At 41.5% G+C, this 15,979-nt stretch overlaps 1 protein-coding gene across 3 annotated transcripts in view; it reads right to left on the reverse strand.

The window, feature by feature from the left end:
* The window catches only part of thoc1 (THO complex 1), an 81,233-nt gene that overhangs the window by 58,867 nt on the left and 6,387 nt on the right, over positions 1-15,979 (reverse strand). For all 3 annotated transcript variants that reach the window (XM_072570413.1, XM_072570412.1, XM_072570414.1), the window contains exon 4: positions 14,739-14,805. In XM_072570413.1, the coding sequence (XP_072426514.1) occupies positions 14,739-14,805 (67 nt within the window). The remainder of the gene's footprint in view (positions 1-14,738; positions 14,806-15,979) is intronic.

Raw genomic sequence — 15,979 nt, forward strand, 5'->3', positions numbered from 1 at the left:
TGTCTGTGTTGTGTTGACAAATTCTCCCCGTGTCTGCGTGAGTTTCCTCAGAGTGCTCCGGTTTCCTCCCACAATCCAAAGTTGTGGAGATTAGATGAATTGGCTATGCTAAATTGCCCAGAGTATTCAGGAATGTGTAGGTGAGGTGCATTAGTCGGGTAAATGTAGAGTAGTAGTGTAGGGGAATGGGTTTGGGTGGGTTACTCTTCGGAGGGTCAGTGTGGACTTGTTGGGCTGAATGCCCTGTTTCCACACTGTGGGATTCTACGATTCAACTACCACACAGAGAAAATAATTAGGAAAGTAAATGACACATTAGTCGTTGTATTAAACAGATTGATGCACAAGAGGAAATAAGTTTTTTTTAAACCAATTAGATAGTGTCTTAACAAGGCCACATTTGAAGTACTGTGCAGTTTCAGTTCCTTTAACTAAGAAAGGATAGACTTGCCTCAAGGGTTTGAGATATAGGTTAACTAGATTGATTTCTGGGACAAGAAGCATTTATCCTGAGGGGTTTAAAACTTTTCAGAAAATAGGTAATTTGAATTTCTCTTTAGAAATTATTGGTTTCTACGCAAATTGTGGAATAATTGGAGGCGCTTTGTGGGATCTGAAATCCTCAGGCTGAGACAAGTATACTTAATTTTGCCAAAACTTTAAATAAATGAAATTTCATAGTGACTGTTGCTGTGTGTGTTGAAAAGTTAAAAATGGCTATACCTATTCCTTCAGGTCTCCTCAACAAGACAGGATTTAACGGAGTTGGAGATAGTAAGGACTGCAAATGCTGGAAGCCAGAGTCAATAGATGTGAAGCTGGAAAAGCACAGCAGGTTAGACAGCAACCAAGGAGCAGAAAAGTCAATGTTTTGGGTTCTGATGAAGGGTTTTGGCCCACACTGACTTTCCTGCTCCACAGATGGTATCTGACCTGCTACGCTTTTCCAGGTTCACAGCATTTGACTGAGTACCTTGCAACAAATAACAATTATTAATTTAAAACAAGTGACAGGTTACTTATATATAGAATGGCAAGGAGAAATTACAAAACAAATAGTTTGAGGTCTTAAGCTCAACATTTAAACCTGGAGGAAGAAAACAGTAATCTAGATAAACTGCAGCTTAAATTGGCTAGGACAGCTGCAAATGAGGCAGTTTGAAATTGAATAAGAAAATTAATAAATCTGAACTGAAAAGGGAAGCAAAAGAGAATTAAGAAAGGTCAGCAAAACTTTAATTAAAGTTCAGGGAGCATTGAAAAGAAAGCTTTAAATTTCATAGACAGAAAAAAAATCAGTAAGTTTGAATTGGCCAGAGAAAGGCTCTTACTGCATGAACAGGGAAGTAATAGATAGATTTGAATTGACTCAAGTTTAACTTTTCATGTTCATTCTCAGATGCAGGCATCGCTGGCTAGGCCAACACTTACTGTCCATCTCTAAATTCTCCTGTGAAGATGGTGATGAGCTGCCCTCTTGAACCACTGAAGACCTTGATATGGAGTCCATCACAGTATTGTTAGAAAGGGGTTCCAGGTTATCAACTCAATAACAGTCAAGGAGTGGTGACACAGTTCCAAGTCAGGATGGTATTTGGCTTGGAGAACCTGGTAATGCTCCCATGCATCTACTTCCCTTGTCCTTAGATAGAAATTGTAGGCTTGGAAGCTGCTTTGGAAGGAGATTTGTGGCAATGCATTTTGCACATAGTATATATTGTTATCCTGTGTATTAGTTATGGAGGGAATGGATATTAAGGTAGTGGATGTGATGCCAATCAAGTGGGCTGCTTTGTCTTGAAAAAGGGTGAACCTTCTTGAGTGTTAAATATAGAACATAGAAAAGTAAAGCACAGAGCAGGCCCTTTGGCCCACGATGTTGTGCCGAGATTTAATCCTAATGTAAAATATAGTAACAACCTACACACCCCTCAACTCACTGCTATCCATGCGTATGGCTAGCAGTCGCTTAAATGTCCCCAATGACTCTGTTTCCACCACCACCGCTGGTAAAGCATTCCAGGCATTCATAACTCTCTGTGTAAAAAAAACCTACTCTGACGTCTCCTTTATACCTTCCTCCTAATATCTTCAAACTATGACTTCTCGTACCAGTCAATCCTGCCCTGGGGAAAAGTCTTTAGCTATTGACTCGATTCTCTCATTATTTTGTACACCTCTATCAGGTCTCCTCTCTTCCTCCTTCTCTCCAGAGAGAAAAGTCCGAGCCTATTCAAATTTTCTTCATAAGCCAAGCCTCCAGTCCAGGCAGCATCCTGGTAAACCTTCTTTGCACCCTCTCCAAAGCCTCTGTATCTTTCCTATGGTAGGGCGACCAGACCTGGACACAATATTCCAAGTGTGGCCTCACCAGGGACTTGTAGAGCTGCAGCAAAACCTCACAGCTCTTAAACTCTATCCCCCTGTTGATGAAAGCCAAAACACCATATGCTTTCTTAACAACCCTATCCACTTGGGTGGCAACTTTGAGGGATGTACTTGCACACCCAGATCCCTCTGTTCCTCCACACTGCCAAGAATCGTGTCTTTAATCCTATATTCAGCATTCGAGTTTGACCTTCCAAAATACATCACTTCGCATTTATCCAGGTTGAACTCCATCTGCCATTTCTCAGCCCAGCTCTGCATTTTATCTATGTCACGCTGCAGCCTGCAGTAGCCCTCTATACTATCGACGATACCTCCAACCTTTGTGTCATCTGCAAATTTACTAACCCACCCCTCAAACTCCTCATCCAAATAATTTATAAAAACTACAAAGAGCAGAGGCCCAAGTACAGAGCCCTGCGGGACTCCACTCAACACTGTCCTCCAGACAGAATACTTTCCATCTACAACCACTCTCTGCCTTCTGTCAGCCAACCAATTCTGAATCCAGATAGCCACATCTCTCTGTATCCCATACTTCCTGACTGTATGAATGAGCCTACCATGGGGAACCCTATCAAATGCCTTGCTGAAATCCATATACACCACATCCACTGATCGAACCATCGCGACCTGTCTTGACACCTCCTCAAAGAACTCAATAAGATATGTGAGGCATGACCTGCCCCTCACAAAGCCATGCTGACTGCCTTTAATCACACTATGCTTTGCCAAATTGTCATAAATGCTATCCCTCGGAATTCTTTCCAAAACTTTGCTGACCACAGACGTGAGACTGACTGGTCTGTAATTGCCAGTGATTTCCCTTTTACCCTTCTTGAAAAGAGGAACAACATTTGCCTCCTTCCAATCCTCCGGTACAACTGCCGTGGAGAGTAAGGAGGCAAATATCCTCGCCAGCGGCTTAGCAACCTCCTTTTTCACTTCCCAGAGCAGCCTAGGATAAATCTGGTCTGGCCCTGGGAACTTATCAATCTTAATGTTTACCAAAATTCCTAGCACATCAACTTCATCAATCTTGATCTGGTCAAGACTGTATCCCAGCTCTTCTAAGTTTTCATTTATAACAAGTTCACTTTCCATGGTGAAAACCAAAGCAAAAAACTCATTTAGGGCTTCCCCATCTGCTCAGACTCCACGCACAAGTTCCCTCCGCTATCCCTGATCGGCCCTACCTTTTCCCTGATCATTCTCTTATTCCTCACGTATGAGTAAAATGCTTTTGGGTTCTCCCTAATCCTTCTTGCCAAGCCATTTTTGTGCCCCCTCCTGACTCTCTTCAGCCCATTTCTAAGCTCCTTTCTAGCAAGCCTATAATCCTCTAAAGCTGTGCTAGATCCTTGCTTTCTCCACCTTACATAAGCTGCCTTCTTCCTTTTGATGAGAAGTTCCTCTATTCTCGTCATCCAAGGTTCCTTAAAGCTTACCTCTTCTTACCTGCCTCAGAGGAACAAATTTGTGCATCACTCACAACAACTGCTCCTTAAATAGTTTCCACATGTCTGCTGTGCCCTTTCTGTGTAACAATTGCTCCCAGTTTATACTTCCCAACTCCTGTCTGATAGCCTCATAATTTCCTTTTCCCCAACTGAATATCTTCCCTCAGTAATTGCTCCTTTCACTTTCCAAGGCTATGCTAAATGTGAGGCAGTTGTGATCACTGTCACCAAAGTGCTCTTCCACTGCGAGATCTGACACCTGGCTCGTTGCTGAGCACCAAATCCAAAATGGCCTCTCCCCTCGTCAATCTGTTGACATACTGAGTAAGGAAACCCTCCTGAACACACCTGACAAAATTGGCTCCATCCAAACCATCTACACGTAGGAGGTTCCAGTCGATATTGGGAAAGTTGAAATCACCCATAACAACAACCCTGCTACTTTTGCAGTTTTCCAGAATCTGCCCGCCTATGATATCTTCAATCTCTCTACTGCTATTAGGTGGTCTGTAGAAAACCCCCAATGCGGTGGCTGTTCCCTTGCTGTTCCTAACTTGCACCCATACTGACTGAGTAGACAAACCTTCGTTTCTGTAGCTGAAATGCACTCTCTGATTAGCACTGCTACACCCCCTCCTCTTTTTCCACCCTCCCTGTTCTTTTTAAATGTTCTAAAACCTGGAACATCAAGCAACCATTCCTGCCCCAGTGAAACCCACGTCTCAGTTATGGCCACAACATCATAATCCCAAGTACTGAGCCATGCTCTAAGTTCATCACTCTTATTTCTTGTTGTTGGAGTTGCACACATTCAGCAGTTGGAGATTATTACAGACTTTCATCTTGAAGAAAGTGGACAGTATTGGGGACAGGAGGTATGTTATTAGGTGCAGACTTCCTCAGCTCTCATCTGTTTTTGTAGCCCAGTTCAGCTTTGGGTCAATGGTAAACCAGCATGATGTTGATAATGAAGGATTCAGTGATAGTAATACCACTGAAGGTCAGAACGAGATGGTTAGATTCTCTCGATAGAAACAACCATTGATTCGCAATTGTACGGCATATACTGCTTCATTACTTGACAAGTTGTAAATAGTGCTGAATATCATGCAACTATTACTAAACATCCCAACCTCTCACCTTACGATAGTTAGAAACTGAAACTCAGGTTGTGGGGCAGAGGGGGGTGGAATCCTAGAATTAACCCTGGCAAAGATGAATCAGATGTTTTCCTGTGATACAAGTTTTAAAAATCTACAGCTATGAAAGAGAATCAAAATCAGAAGATGATATATGAACTGGATGATCCACAAACTGAATTAAAGTTCAACAACAAGGTCAGTCCTAAGAATCAAACAACATGCTGAGTCTGTGAACAGTATTCTAAAACAAAACTACTTCTGTAGTTTTCAACTGCTCATGTCCCAAAATCAGAGGGACCACTTAGCAGTCAGCAATGAACAAACATTCCCAACAAAAATCAGGTGTGCAAGGTTTTAACCAAGGACAGGGTAATAAAAATGACAAAATATATGAGATAGGAGCTACTAGCAACAAAAAAGCCTTCTCATCTTTTGAGAGGAAGAAATTTATGAATCATTGGAAAAAGTGACATTAAAATTTACCTTTTATATGTATTGGGTACATATAGGTTAAACATTTTGATGCTGCCAAGATGGATTGTTTAAAGAACAACTGACAACATGGGGAAACAATGCTACTTGTACTGTATGTCAAAGCTAATTAGCGACTAACTAATAATGTGCAAATAACACTATGAACTGATATATTTCTTGTACTACTTCTGCAAACACTACAATGATAATCACGTGGTTTCATCTCTTCGGAGTAGGTTGTTACAAGCATAATGCTTGCAAACACTTTTTAGGACTGTATCTGTTGGTATATCAGATTACCTTTAAATGCCGGTTTTACGAATGGTGTCATGGGACCAATACTGGTGTAAGTTAGTAACTACAAGACACAACGGAGGAGCTAGCCAGAGTTGATTGAAAGGGCAGCAGCAATGGCAGAAATTTCCTGGTGGTAATTCAGGAGGCACAGCATAAATTCATCCCAAGGAAGAAGAAACACACGAAGGGAAGGACAACGCAGGCGTGGCTCCCAAGGGAAGTCAGGGACAGCAGAAAAGCAAAAGAAAGCATACAACGCGGTGAAGATCTGTGGGGAAAGCAGGGGACTGGGAAGCCTTTAAAGACCAACAGAAAAAAACCTGAACAACAATGATGATGTTTGAGAGTAAGCTAGCTAGTAGTAGAAAACAAAATTGTAATAGTTTTGTTTAGATATAAAAAAAATAAAAGACAAAAGTGGACATTAGATTGCTTGAAAATTAGAATGTAGTAGTAGTAATGGAGAACAAAGAAATGGCAGAAGAACTGAATGGATAATTTTCATCGATGCTCATGGTGAAAGATACCAGTAATGTACCAGAACTTCAAGAGAGTCTGGGGCAGAGGTGAGTGTAGTGGCCATCACTAAGGAGAAGTGCTCAGGAAGCTGAAAGGTCTGACAGTTAATAAATCACATCAACCAAACTGACTAAACTCTACAGTCCAAAAGAAGATAGCTGAGGAAATTGTGGAGGCATTGGTGGCGATCTTACAGGAATCACTCGAGTCAGGGAAGTTGCAGAAAATGGCTGTTCAAAAAGGGAGGGAGGCAGAAGATGGGAAATTATAGGCCAGTTAGTCTGATAAGGTAAGGTTTTAAGAGTCCATTATTATGGATGAGCCTGCAAAGTACTTGGAAGGAAATGGTAAAACAGGGCTGAGTTAGCATGGCTTTGCTGAGGAGAGGTCATGTTTGACAAATCTTAGATTTCTTTGAGGAGATAACAAGCAAGATAGACAAAGGAAAACAAGTGGATGTGATCCAGAAGGCCTTTGGCAAGGTGCCACAAAGGACACGGTTTCGTAACAGTCCTTGGTGTTAGGGCAAGGTACTAGCATAAACAGAGGATTGTCTAACTGACAGAAGGCAAAGAGAGGAGATAAGTGGATCTTTTTTCAGATTGGCAGCCGGTGACTAGAGGAGTTCTGCAGGGGCCACAACTAATCATGTTATAAGTTAACAATCTTGACAGAGGAACTGAGAGCATTATTGCTATGATTGCAGATGATATGAACACAGGTGCAGAAGGATCTGGATAGACGAGGAGAGTGGACAAGAAGTAGCATATTAAATATAATGTGGGAAAGTGAGAGGTTGTGCATTCTGGAGGAAGAACAGAGGCATAGACAATTTTCTAAATGGGGAAAGGTTTCAGAAATCTGAAACACAAAAGGGACTCAGAAGTCCTCCTTCAGGATTCTCTTAAGTTAATGTACAGGAACAGTTGGCAATTAGAAAGACAAGTGCAAGGTTACAGCATTCATTTCAAGAGGAATAGAAGGCAAAAAGAAGATGTACTGCTGAGAGTCTAAGGCCCTGGTCAGACCTATGGTTCTATGATCTTAGTAAATTTTGCTGGCTTAACTGTTAAAGTATAAATGGAATACTTAGGTTGTGTTATCCAAAGGGGCTATATCCAATTTTTATACTTAGGAATAATGGTACCTATTTCTAAAGTCCATAATGAGAAGATCCCTAGTTTCTTAGAAGTCAGAGAGGTGTTACCAATATGAAGTTGTGTGGGAATCAGTCCCTTTGTTTCCAAGAACAAAGGCCATTATCAACAGAGATCATTGACGACCATTCCTAATTGAATATAAAGCCAATATGTTTCCTGTTAGAGAGTGGACTGAGGAAGCCACTTTTAGATCAGGTTACAAATTTCTATATAAAGGAGAAATAGCACAGAGAGGGAATTATAGTTTATTTTTTGTGCGGCCTGCAGCCAACCAAGAGTAAGAAAGCTAAACAAGATGGAATTTGTCAGGCTTATACCTTAATCAGAAGAAATGGTGATTCTACCATATTCCATACAAAGCAGATGGGAGCTGACATTCACTTTGATTGCTGAGTTCATGGGCAAGCTAAAACAGGCATTTGCTGAGCTGGATCTGGAGGGGGAATCACTTGAAAAACTCTTAATGTGCACGGTCTTATTGAGAAAGGAAAAGAACAGAATGAAAGCTTGGAATGATGTGAATCACTTGGAATTGGTTCCAGCAGAATTGAATGTTTACTTAAGAGACTGAGTAATGTAATAAATTGATTTTGTTTGGTCATCATTAAACAAAAAGCATATTTTCTGTTTGGTCATTCAAAGTGTATGTTGCCAACAAATCTACGAGTGTTCTTATTTAGCTACTTGATACAGTAAATATTTTATGATATTACATTTTGGTTTGCATCCTTCTTTTAGTTCAGAACCAGAGGTTGCAATTTCTCTTTAAAGATTAATAGTCTCTATCAATACCATAATGGGACTGAATTAACTGGGCTTGTATTCTCCAGAGTCTAGAAGAATTATGCTTTTTGTGGCACACATAAAAGACTTAGCTTTGATTGCCATGGTCATGACTTCATAGTTTATGGATGATATGAAAATTAACTGTGGGGTCGAAAGTAAATAAGAACTATGCACATTGTGGAAAGTACCAATCATAGAATCGCTACAGTGTGTAAACAGGCCCTTCAGCCCAACAAGTCCACACTGACTCTCCAAAGAGTAACCCACCCAGACCCATTCATCTAACCTATTATCCTGTATTTACTCTTGACTAATGCACCTAACCTACACATCCCTGAGCACTACGGAAAATTTAGCATGGCCAATTCACCTAACCTGCACGTCTTTGGATTGTGGGAGGAAATCTGAGCACCCGGAGGAAACCCATGCAGACAGGGGGAGAATGTGCAAACACCACACAGACAGTCGCCAGAGGCCGAAATCAAATCCGGGTCCTTGGCACTGTGAGGCAGCAATGCTAGCTACTGAGCCACCATGCTGCCCAATGGATTGATTAGGCAGACAGAAAAATAGCAACTGCAATTCACTGTTGTGGACTGTTTTCTTTGAATCAGAGATAATTGAAGAAAGATTTAAATGAAGGCTATAAAATAATGAAAGAACTCGACAAGAATAAATAAGATGATCCATTTCTTTTAGCAAAAAGGTAAGGAATCAGGGCATTGATATAAATTAATTGATAGAAGCAGGACAGAAAAATTGAGGAAACTGTTTTTTTCAGAGTGTATGTGCTGGAGCTTTTCACTGCCAGAAAAGGTAATAAAAGAATTTGATAAAATTTGATAAATTTTACATTTTTAAAAAACTTGGACATGCACAAGCAGTGTTGTAATCTGAAAGGTTAGGGACCGAGAGCCAGTTAGTGGGATCAAGCTGGATAGCTCTTTTTCAGTTGGCACAGACACAATGTGAAAATTTTTAAAAATGAAAACACTGGACACCCTGCATGTCGGTGCTGACAGCTGGGCAAACATTTATTGCCATTACCTCGTTACCCTTGAGAAGGTGATGGTGAGTGGCCTTGTTGAACTGCTATGTACTGTTGGTCAACCGTCAATTCAGTTCGTGAGAGAGTTCCAGGATTTTGATCCAGAAATAGCGATATATTTCAAAGTCAGGACTGAGAGCCCTTTGGCAGGGAACTTGGAGGTAGTGGTATTCCCATATTTCAGCTGGCCCAGTCCTTCCAGATGGAAATGAAGATGAGTTTGGAAGGTGTATGATTCTTTAAGGCAGCTTGGTGGATATCTGTATGGCATCTTGCAGAAAGAACATAACTGCTGCGAATGAGTGTCAGTGATTGTTGGGTGGGTGGGGGGGGGGGGGGGGGGGGAGGGAAGGGGAGAAGAGAGTGGGTATTTGTGGATGTAGTGCCAGTCAGTTGGGCTGCTTTGACCTGAATACTACCAAGTTTCTTGAGTGCTGATGGAACTACATTCCTCCAAACAAAGTATTCTTCATGCTACTGATTTGTGCCTTATAGATGGCTTTGCATTGTCAGGAGGCAAGTCATTCACCATAGGATTCCTAAACTTTAACCTGCTCTTGTAGCTCAGTATTTGTTGATATTTTCAAACCAACATATTCAGAGATGGCATTTCACACCTCTGGAGCAGGTGAGACCTGAACCCAGATCTCCTGGTTCACAAGTTGGGACTCTACCATTGCACTACATGCACCCTACACAGTATTTATATCATAGAAGCCCTGCAGTGTGGAAACAGGCCATTTGGCCCAACATGAAAGTGAAGTCGCAGGTAGATAGGATAGTGAAGGAGGAGTTTGGTATGCTTTCCTTTATTGGTCAGAGTATTGAGTACAGGGGTTGGGAGGTCATGTTGCAGCTGTACAGGACATTGGTTAGGCCACTGTTGGAATATTGCATGCAATTCTGGTCTCCTTCCGATTGGAAAGATGTTGTGAAACTTGAAAGGGTTCAGAAAAGATTTACAAGGATGTTGCCAGTGTTGGAGGATCTGAGCTACAGGGAGAGGCTGAACAGGCTGGGGCTGCTTTCCCTGGAGCATCGGAGGCTGAGGGGTGACCTTATAGAGGTTTACAAAATTATGAGGGGCATGGATAGGATAAATAGGCAGAGTCTTTTCCCTGGGGTCGGGGAGCCCAGAACTAGGGGGCATAGTTTTCGGGTGAGAGGGGAAAGATATAAAAGAGGCCTAAGGGGCAACTTTTTCACACAGAGGGAATGAGCTGGAATGAGCTGCCAGAGAATATGGAGGAGGCTGGTACAATTGCAACATTTAAGAGGCATTTGGATCGGTATATGAATAGGAAGGTGGGATATTTGGCCGGCATGGACGGGTTGGACCGAAGGGTCTGTTTCCATGCTGTACATCTCTATGAGGGTGAAGTATGAGGAGGATGTTAGGAGATTACAGGGTGACCTGGACAGGTGAGGTGAGTGGTCAGATGCATGGCAGATGCAGTTTAATGTGGATAAATGTATGGTTATCCACTTTGATGGCAAGAACAGGAAGGCAGATTACTACCTAAATAGAATCAATTTCAGTAAAGGGGCAGTACAAAGAGATCTGGGTGTTCTTGTACACCAGTCAATGAAGGAAAGCATGCAGGTACAGCAGGTAGTGAAGAAGGCTAATAGCATGCTGGCCTTCATAACAAGAGGGATTGAGTATAAAAGCAAAGAGATTCTTCTGCAGCTGTATAGGGCCCTGGTGAGACCACACCTGGAGTATTGTGTGCAGTTCTGGTCTCCAAATGTGAGGAAAGACATTCTGGCTATTGAGGGAGTGCAGCGTAGGTTCTTGAGGTCAATTCCTGGAATGGCAGGACTACCTTATGCTGAAAGACTGGAGTGACTAGGCTTGTATACCCTTGAGTTCAGAAGACTGACAGGGGATCTGATGGAGACATACAAGATTATTAAAGGATTGGACACTCTGGAGGCAGGAAGCATGTTTCCGCTGATGGGTGAGTGCCGAACCAGAGGACATAGCTTAAAAATACGGGGTCGACCATTTAGGACAGAGATGAGGAGAAACTTCGTCACCCAGAGAGTGGTGGCTGTGTGGAATGCTCTGCCCCAGAGGGCAGTGGAGGCTGAGTCTCTGGATTCATTCAAGAAAGAGTTGGATAGAGCTCTCAAGGATAATGGAATCAAGGGTTATGGAGATAAGGCAGGAACAGGATACTGATTAAGATGATCAGCGGTCATCATATTGAATGGTAGTGCAGGCTCAAAGGGCAGAATGGCCTACTCCTGCACCTATTGTCTATTGAATCTATGTCTACTCTGACTCTTCAAAGAGTAACCCACCCAGACCCATTCACTTTATTACCTTAAGGTAAATGTATTACCTTACATTTACCCCTGACTAATGCATTTTGCCCCGAACACAATGGGCAATTTAGCATGGCCAATTTACCTAATCTACATGTCTTTGGATTGTGGGAGGAAAGCTACGCAGTCACGGGGATAAGGTGCACATTCCACTCATGCTTCATCCAGTTCAGTCCCTGGTCAATAGTAACCCCAGGATGTTGATTAGTAGATTTGGTGATGGCAATTCCACTAAATGTCAAGGGACAATAGTTAGATTCCTTCGTTAGAGATGCATTGTGAATCATCTTATATCTTTCAGGTTTTATTGTTTAGTTTAGTGAAATACAACTTTCGTTGCGGGCTTGCAGGGTAGATTCTGAGAAAGATGTTTTCGTTGGCTGATAGAAGGATAGATCTATAGCTCCCAGTTTCATCATAACAGGTTGTGTCCTTAAAACTGAGACAGGCATAGAGGTATACAGCACGAAAACTGACCTTCAGTTCACCTCATCCATACTAACCAGATATCCCAAATAGATCTAATCCCATTTGCCAGCATTTGGCCCATATCCCTTTATTAGTCAGAGGGAAATGGGACTGGGTGGTTTAATCTTCAGAGGGTCGGTGTGGACTTATTGGGCCGAAGGGCCTGTTTCCACACTGTAGAGAATCTAAACGCTTCCTATTCATACCCACATCCAGGTGCCTTTTAAATGTAAGGTTTGTGAAGGTTTGTAGCTCGGGTTGAGGTTTAGGGTGTAAGTTTGCTCGCTGAGCTGTAGGTTTGATATCCAGACGTTTCATTACCTGGCTAGGTAACATCATCAGTGGTGACCTCCAAGTGAAGCGAAGCTGTTGTCTTCTGCTTTCTATTTATATCTTTCTCCTGGATGGGACTCCTGGGGTTTGTGCTGATGTCATTTCCTGTTCATTTTCTGAAGGGTTGATAGATGGTATCTAGATCTGTGTGTTTTTTATGGCGTTGTGGTTGGAGTGCCAGGCCTCCAGGAGTTCTCTAGCATGTCTTTGCTTAGCCTGTCCCAGGATAGATATGTTGTCCCAGTCTAAATGGTGGTTTTTTTTCATCCGTGTGTAGGGCTACCAGGGAGAGAGGGTCGTGTCTTTTTGTGGCTAGCTGGTGTTCGTGTATCCTGGTGGCTAACTTTCTTCCTGTTGTCCTACATAGTGTTTGTGGCAGTCCTTGCATGGAATTTTGTAGATGACGTTGGTTTTGTCCATGGGTTGTACTGGGTCTTTTAAGTTTGTTAGTTTTTGTTTGAGAGTGTTGGTGGGTTTGTGTGCTACTAGGATTCCGATGGGTCTTAGTAGTCTGGCTGTCATTTCTGGAACTTCTTTGATGTATGGTAAGGTGGTTAGGGTTTCTGGCTGTGTTTGGTCTGCTTGTCGTGGTTTGTTCTTGAGGAATCTGCGCACTGTATTTTTGAGTATCCGTTCTTCTTGAATACGTTGTATATAGGTGGTCCTCCTCTGTTTTCCGAAATTCACCTGTGCTGCAGTGTGTGGTGGCCAGTTGGAATAGTGTTCTGATACAGCTTCGTTGTATCACATCTATCCTGAGACAGGATAAGCAAAGACATGCCAGTGAATCCCTAGAGGCCTGGCACTCCAACCACAACGCCATAAACAAGCACATAGATCTAAATGCCATCTATCAACCCCTCAGAAAACGAACAGGAAATGACATGACCACAAACCCCAGGAACCCCATCCAGGAGAAAGATATAAATAGAAAGCAGGAGACAACAGCTTCGCTTCACTTGGAGGTTGCCACTGATGATTACCTAGCCAGATAATGAAACGTCTGGATATCAAACCTACAGCTCAGCGAGCAAACCTACACCCTATGCCTTTTAAATGTTGGAAATGTACCAGCCTCCACCACTTCCTCTCGCAGCTCATTCCATTCATGCACTGTCCTCTGAGTGAAAAAGTTGCCCCAGGTCCTTTTTAAATCTTTCCTTGCTCACCATAAACCCTCTAGTTTTGGACTCCCCCACCCTGGGGAAAAGACCTTGGCTATTTACCCTATTCCCCTCATGATCTTATAAGCTTCTACAAGGTCACCCCTCAGCCTCCGACACTCCAGGGAAATAGCCCCAGCCTATTCAACTTCTCCCTATAACTCAAACCCTCCAACCCTGGCAACATCATTGTAAATCTTTTCTAACCTTTTCAAGTTTCACAGCATCATTCCTATAGCAGGGAGAACAGAACTGCACACAATATTCCAAAAGTGGCCTAACCGATGTCCTGTACAGTTGCAGCATGACCTCCTATACTCAATGCACTGACCAATAAAGGCAAGCATACCAAACACCTTCTTCACTGTCCTATCTACCTAAGGGTCTACTTTCAAGAAACTATGAACACGCACTCCAAGGTCTCCTTGTTAGCAACACTCCCCAGACTTAAAGTATATAAGTAGTGTCCTGACTCGCCTTCCCAAAATGTGACATGTTACATTTACCTAAATTAAACTGTCTAACACCCTTCGATGCATTAACCCATCTGATCAAGATCCGGTTGTATTCTGAGGTAACCTTCTTTGCTGTCCACTACACTTCCAATTTTGGTGTCATCTGCAAAATTACTAACCAGATGTTAATTTTCAAATGATGAAAAGCATCAGACCCAGGAATGATCATTGTGGCACACTGCTGATCACAGGCCTCCAGTCTGAAAAGCAAACCTCCACCACCATCCACTTGTCATCTACCTTCAAGTCAGTTCTGTATTCAATAAAATTATTTATGAAATGTTCTACTCCAATGAATATACACACATATTGAATGAGTATATTCAGGACAGAGATCGGTCCATTTTAGAATAGAATGCAATCTGGAATATTGGTTAATGAAAAAACAATGGCAGAATGGAAGAAACTCCAAAGAGTTGAATGGTGGAGCAAATTCAAAGGGTGACGTGGTTTACTCCTGCTTCTATTTGTTACATTTTACTGTTGTATGGAATAAATTGCCAATGTCACATAATAGTACATCATCTACATGAAGGAGCAAAATGTACTTGATTATATGCAAATATTTTGACATCAGAAAGTATTCAAAACTGAATACAGGGTCTCATTTTGGATAAATACTTATTCGAGACAAAATTTCCATGACACTATTACCTTCTGTGACTCCATTAATGCTGAGGGAGATTATAGCCAAGAAATCTTCACATTCTCCTTGTTCTAACTAGAAAAAAAGTAAGTATAAAGCTAGTAAAACATATATGCTCAACAATTTTCATGGTTTATATGAAGTCCTAATATTTTGAACCCAGTTCAATTACTCACCATTAAATTTAACATCAAAAAGACTATAATACCATGAACAATAACAAGGTAAAACTATCCAAATTACCAGACCTGGAATTCTGAAACTGATTTAATGGAAAACATTTTTTTAAACTTTGATTTCTAAATGAAATTATCTTCCAGAAGACTTTAATTGGAATTCTTTAAATTCAAGAATTCAATGTCAAGAACAAGCAGGTGACAAGTAGGCAATTGTGTAACAAAAATGGTCAACTGGAATTGGCTTCATCACCAGGTCAAAATCTTGAAATTCCTCATATAATGTTGTGGGAGTCGCTTTACAATACTGTTGTGATTCAAGGAGGTCACACAGCTCTACATTCTGGAGAACAATGAGGAACAATAAAGTGGTAATAATATCCATATCCAAACCTCTTGTTGGATTTCAAAAGGTCAATATAGAAGAACACAAATATATTTCTAAAAATGATGTGTTTCTTTAATCTTAGTTTATCTATTAAAGTTTGATTGTAAACAGGTTTCACTTTTCAAGCAGTTAGGTAGATAGTATATAGATACTTGATTGAAGGTCCCATATGTTACAGTGATAGTAACTCTTTCTCTGAGTCAGTAGGTGCAGGTTGAAGTCCCACCCGCTCCAGTATTGTGTCATAAGATGCCTGAACAAACTTTGAGCTCTGAAAGCTAGTGCTTCCAATTAAACCAGTTGGACTATAACCTGGTGTTGTGTGATTTTTAACTTTGTACACCCCAGTGCAACACCAGCATATCCAAATCATAAGTAGCTTTAAATCAACTTGTTAAGCAGCTTTCCTTGTGGGGCAACAAAGAATCATGGACAGTCAGTTCTAAAGATTACACGTGCAGTTAATCATGGAAATCCTAAAACTGATGTTTGTGATTCTATGTTGCCCTATAAGGAAAGATGCTGATGTACTTCCAGATGAGAATCAAGTAGAATTCATTGAACTAATGAGAAACTCCCCTGCATTTTTTAAAGCATCCAGATGTACCATCACGCACAACAAAATGATTCATGCTGTTAACAACAACAGAAAAAGTTGAATGAAGTGTAATTGGGTTTCTAATGG

The sequence above is a fragment of the Chiloscyllium punctatum genome, chromosome 5 (genome assembly GCF_047496795.1).
Source record: "Chiloscyllium punctatum isolate Juve2018m chromosome 5, sChiPun1.3, whole genome shotgun sequence".
Lineage (NCBI taxonomy): Eukaryota > Metazoa > Chordata > Chondrichthyes > Orectolobiformes > Hemiscylliidae > Chiloscyllium > Chiloscyllium punctatum.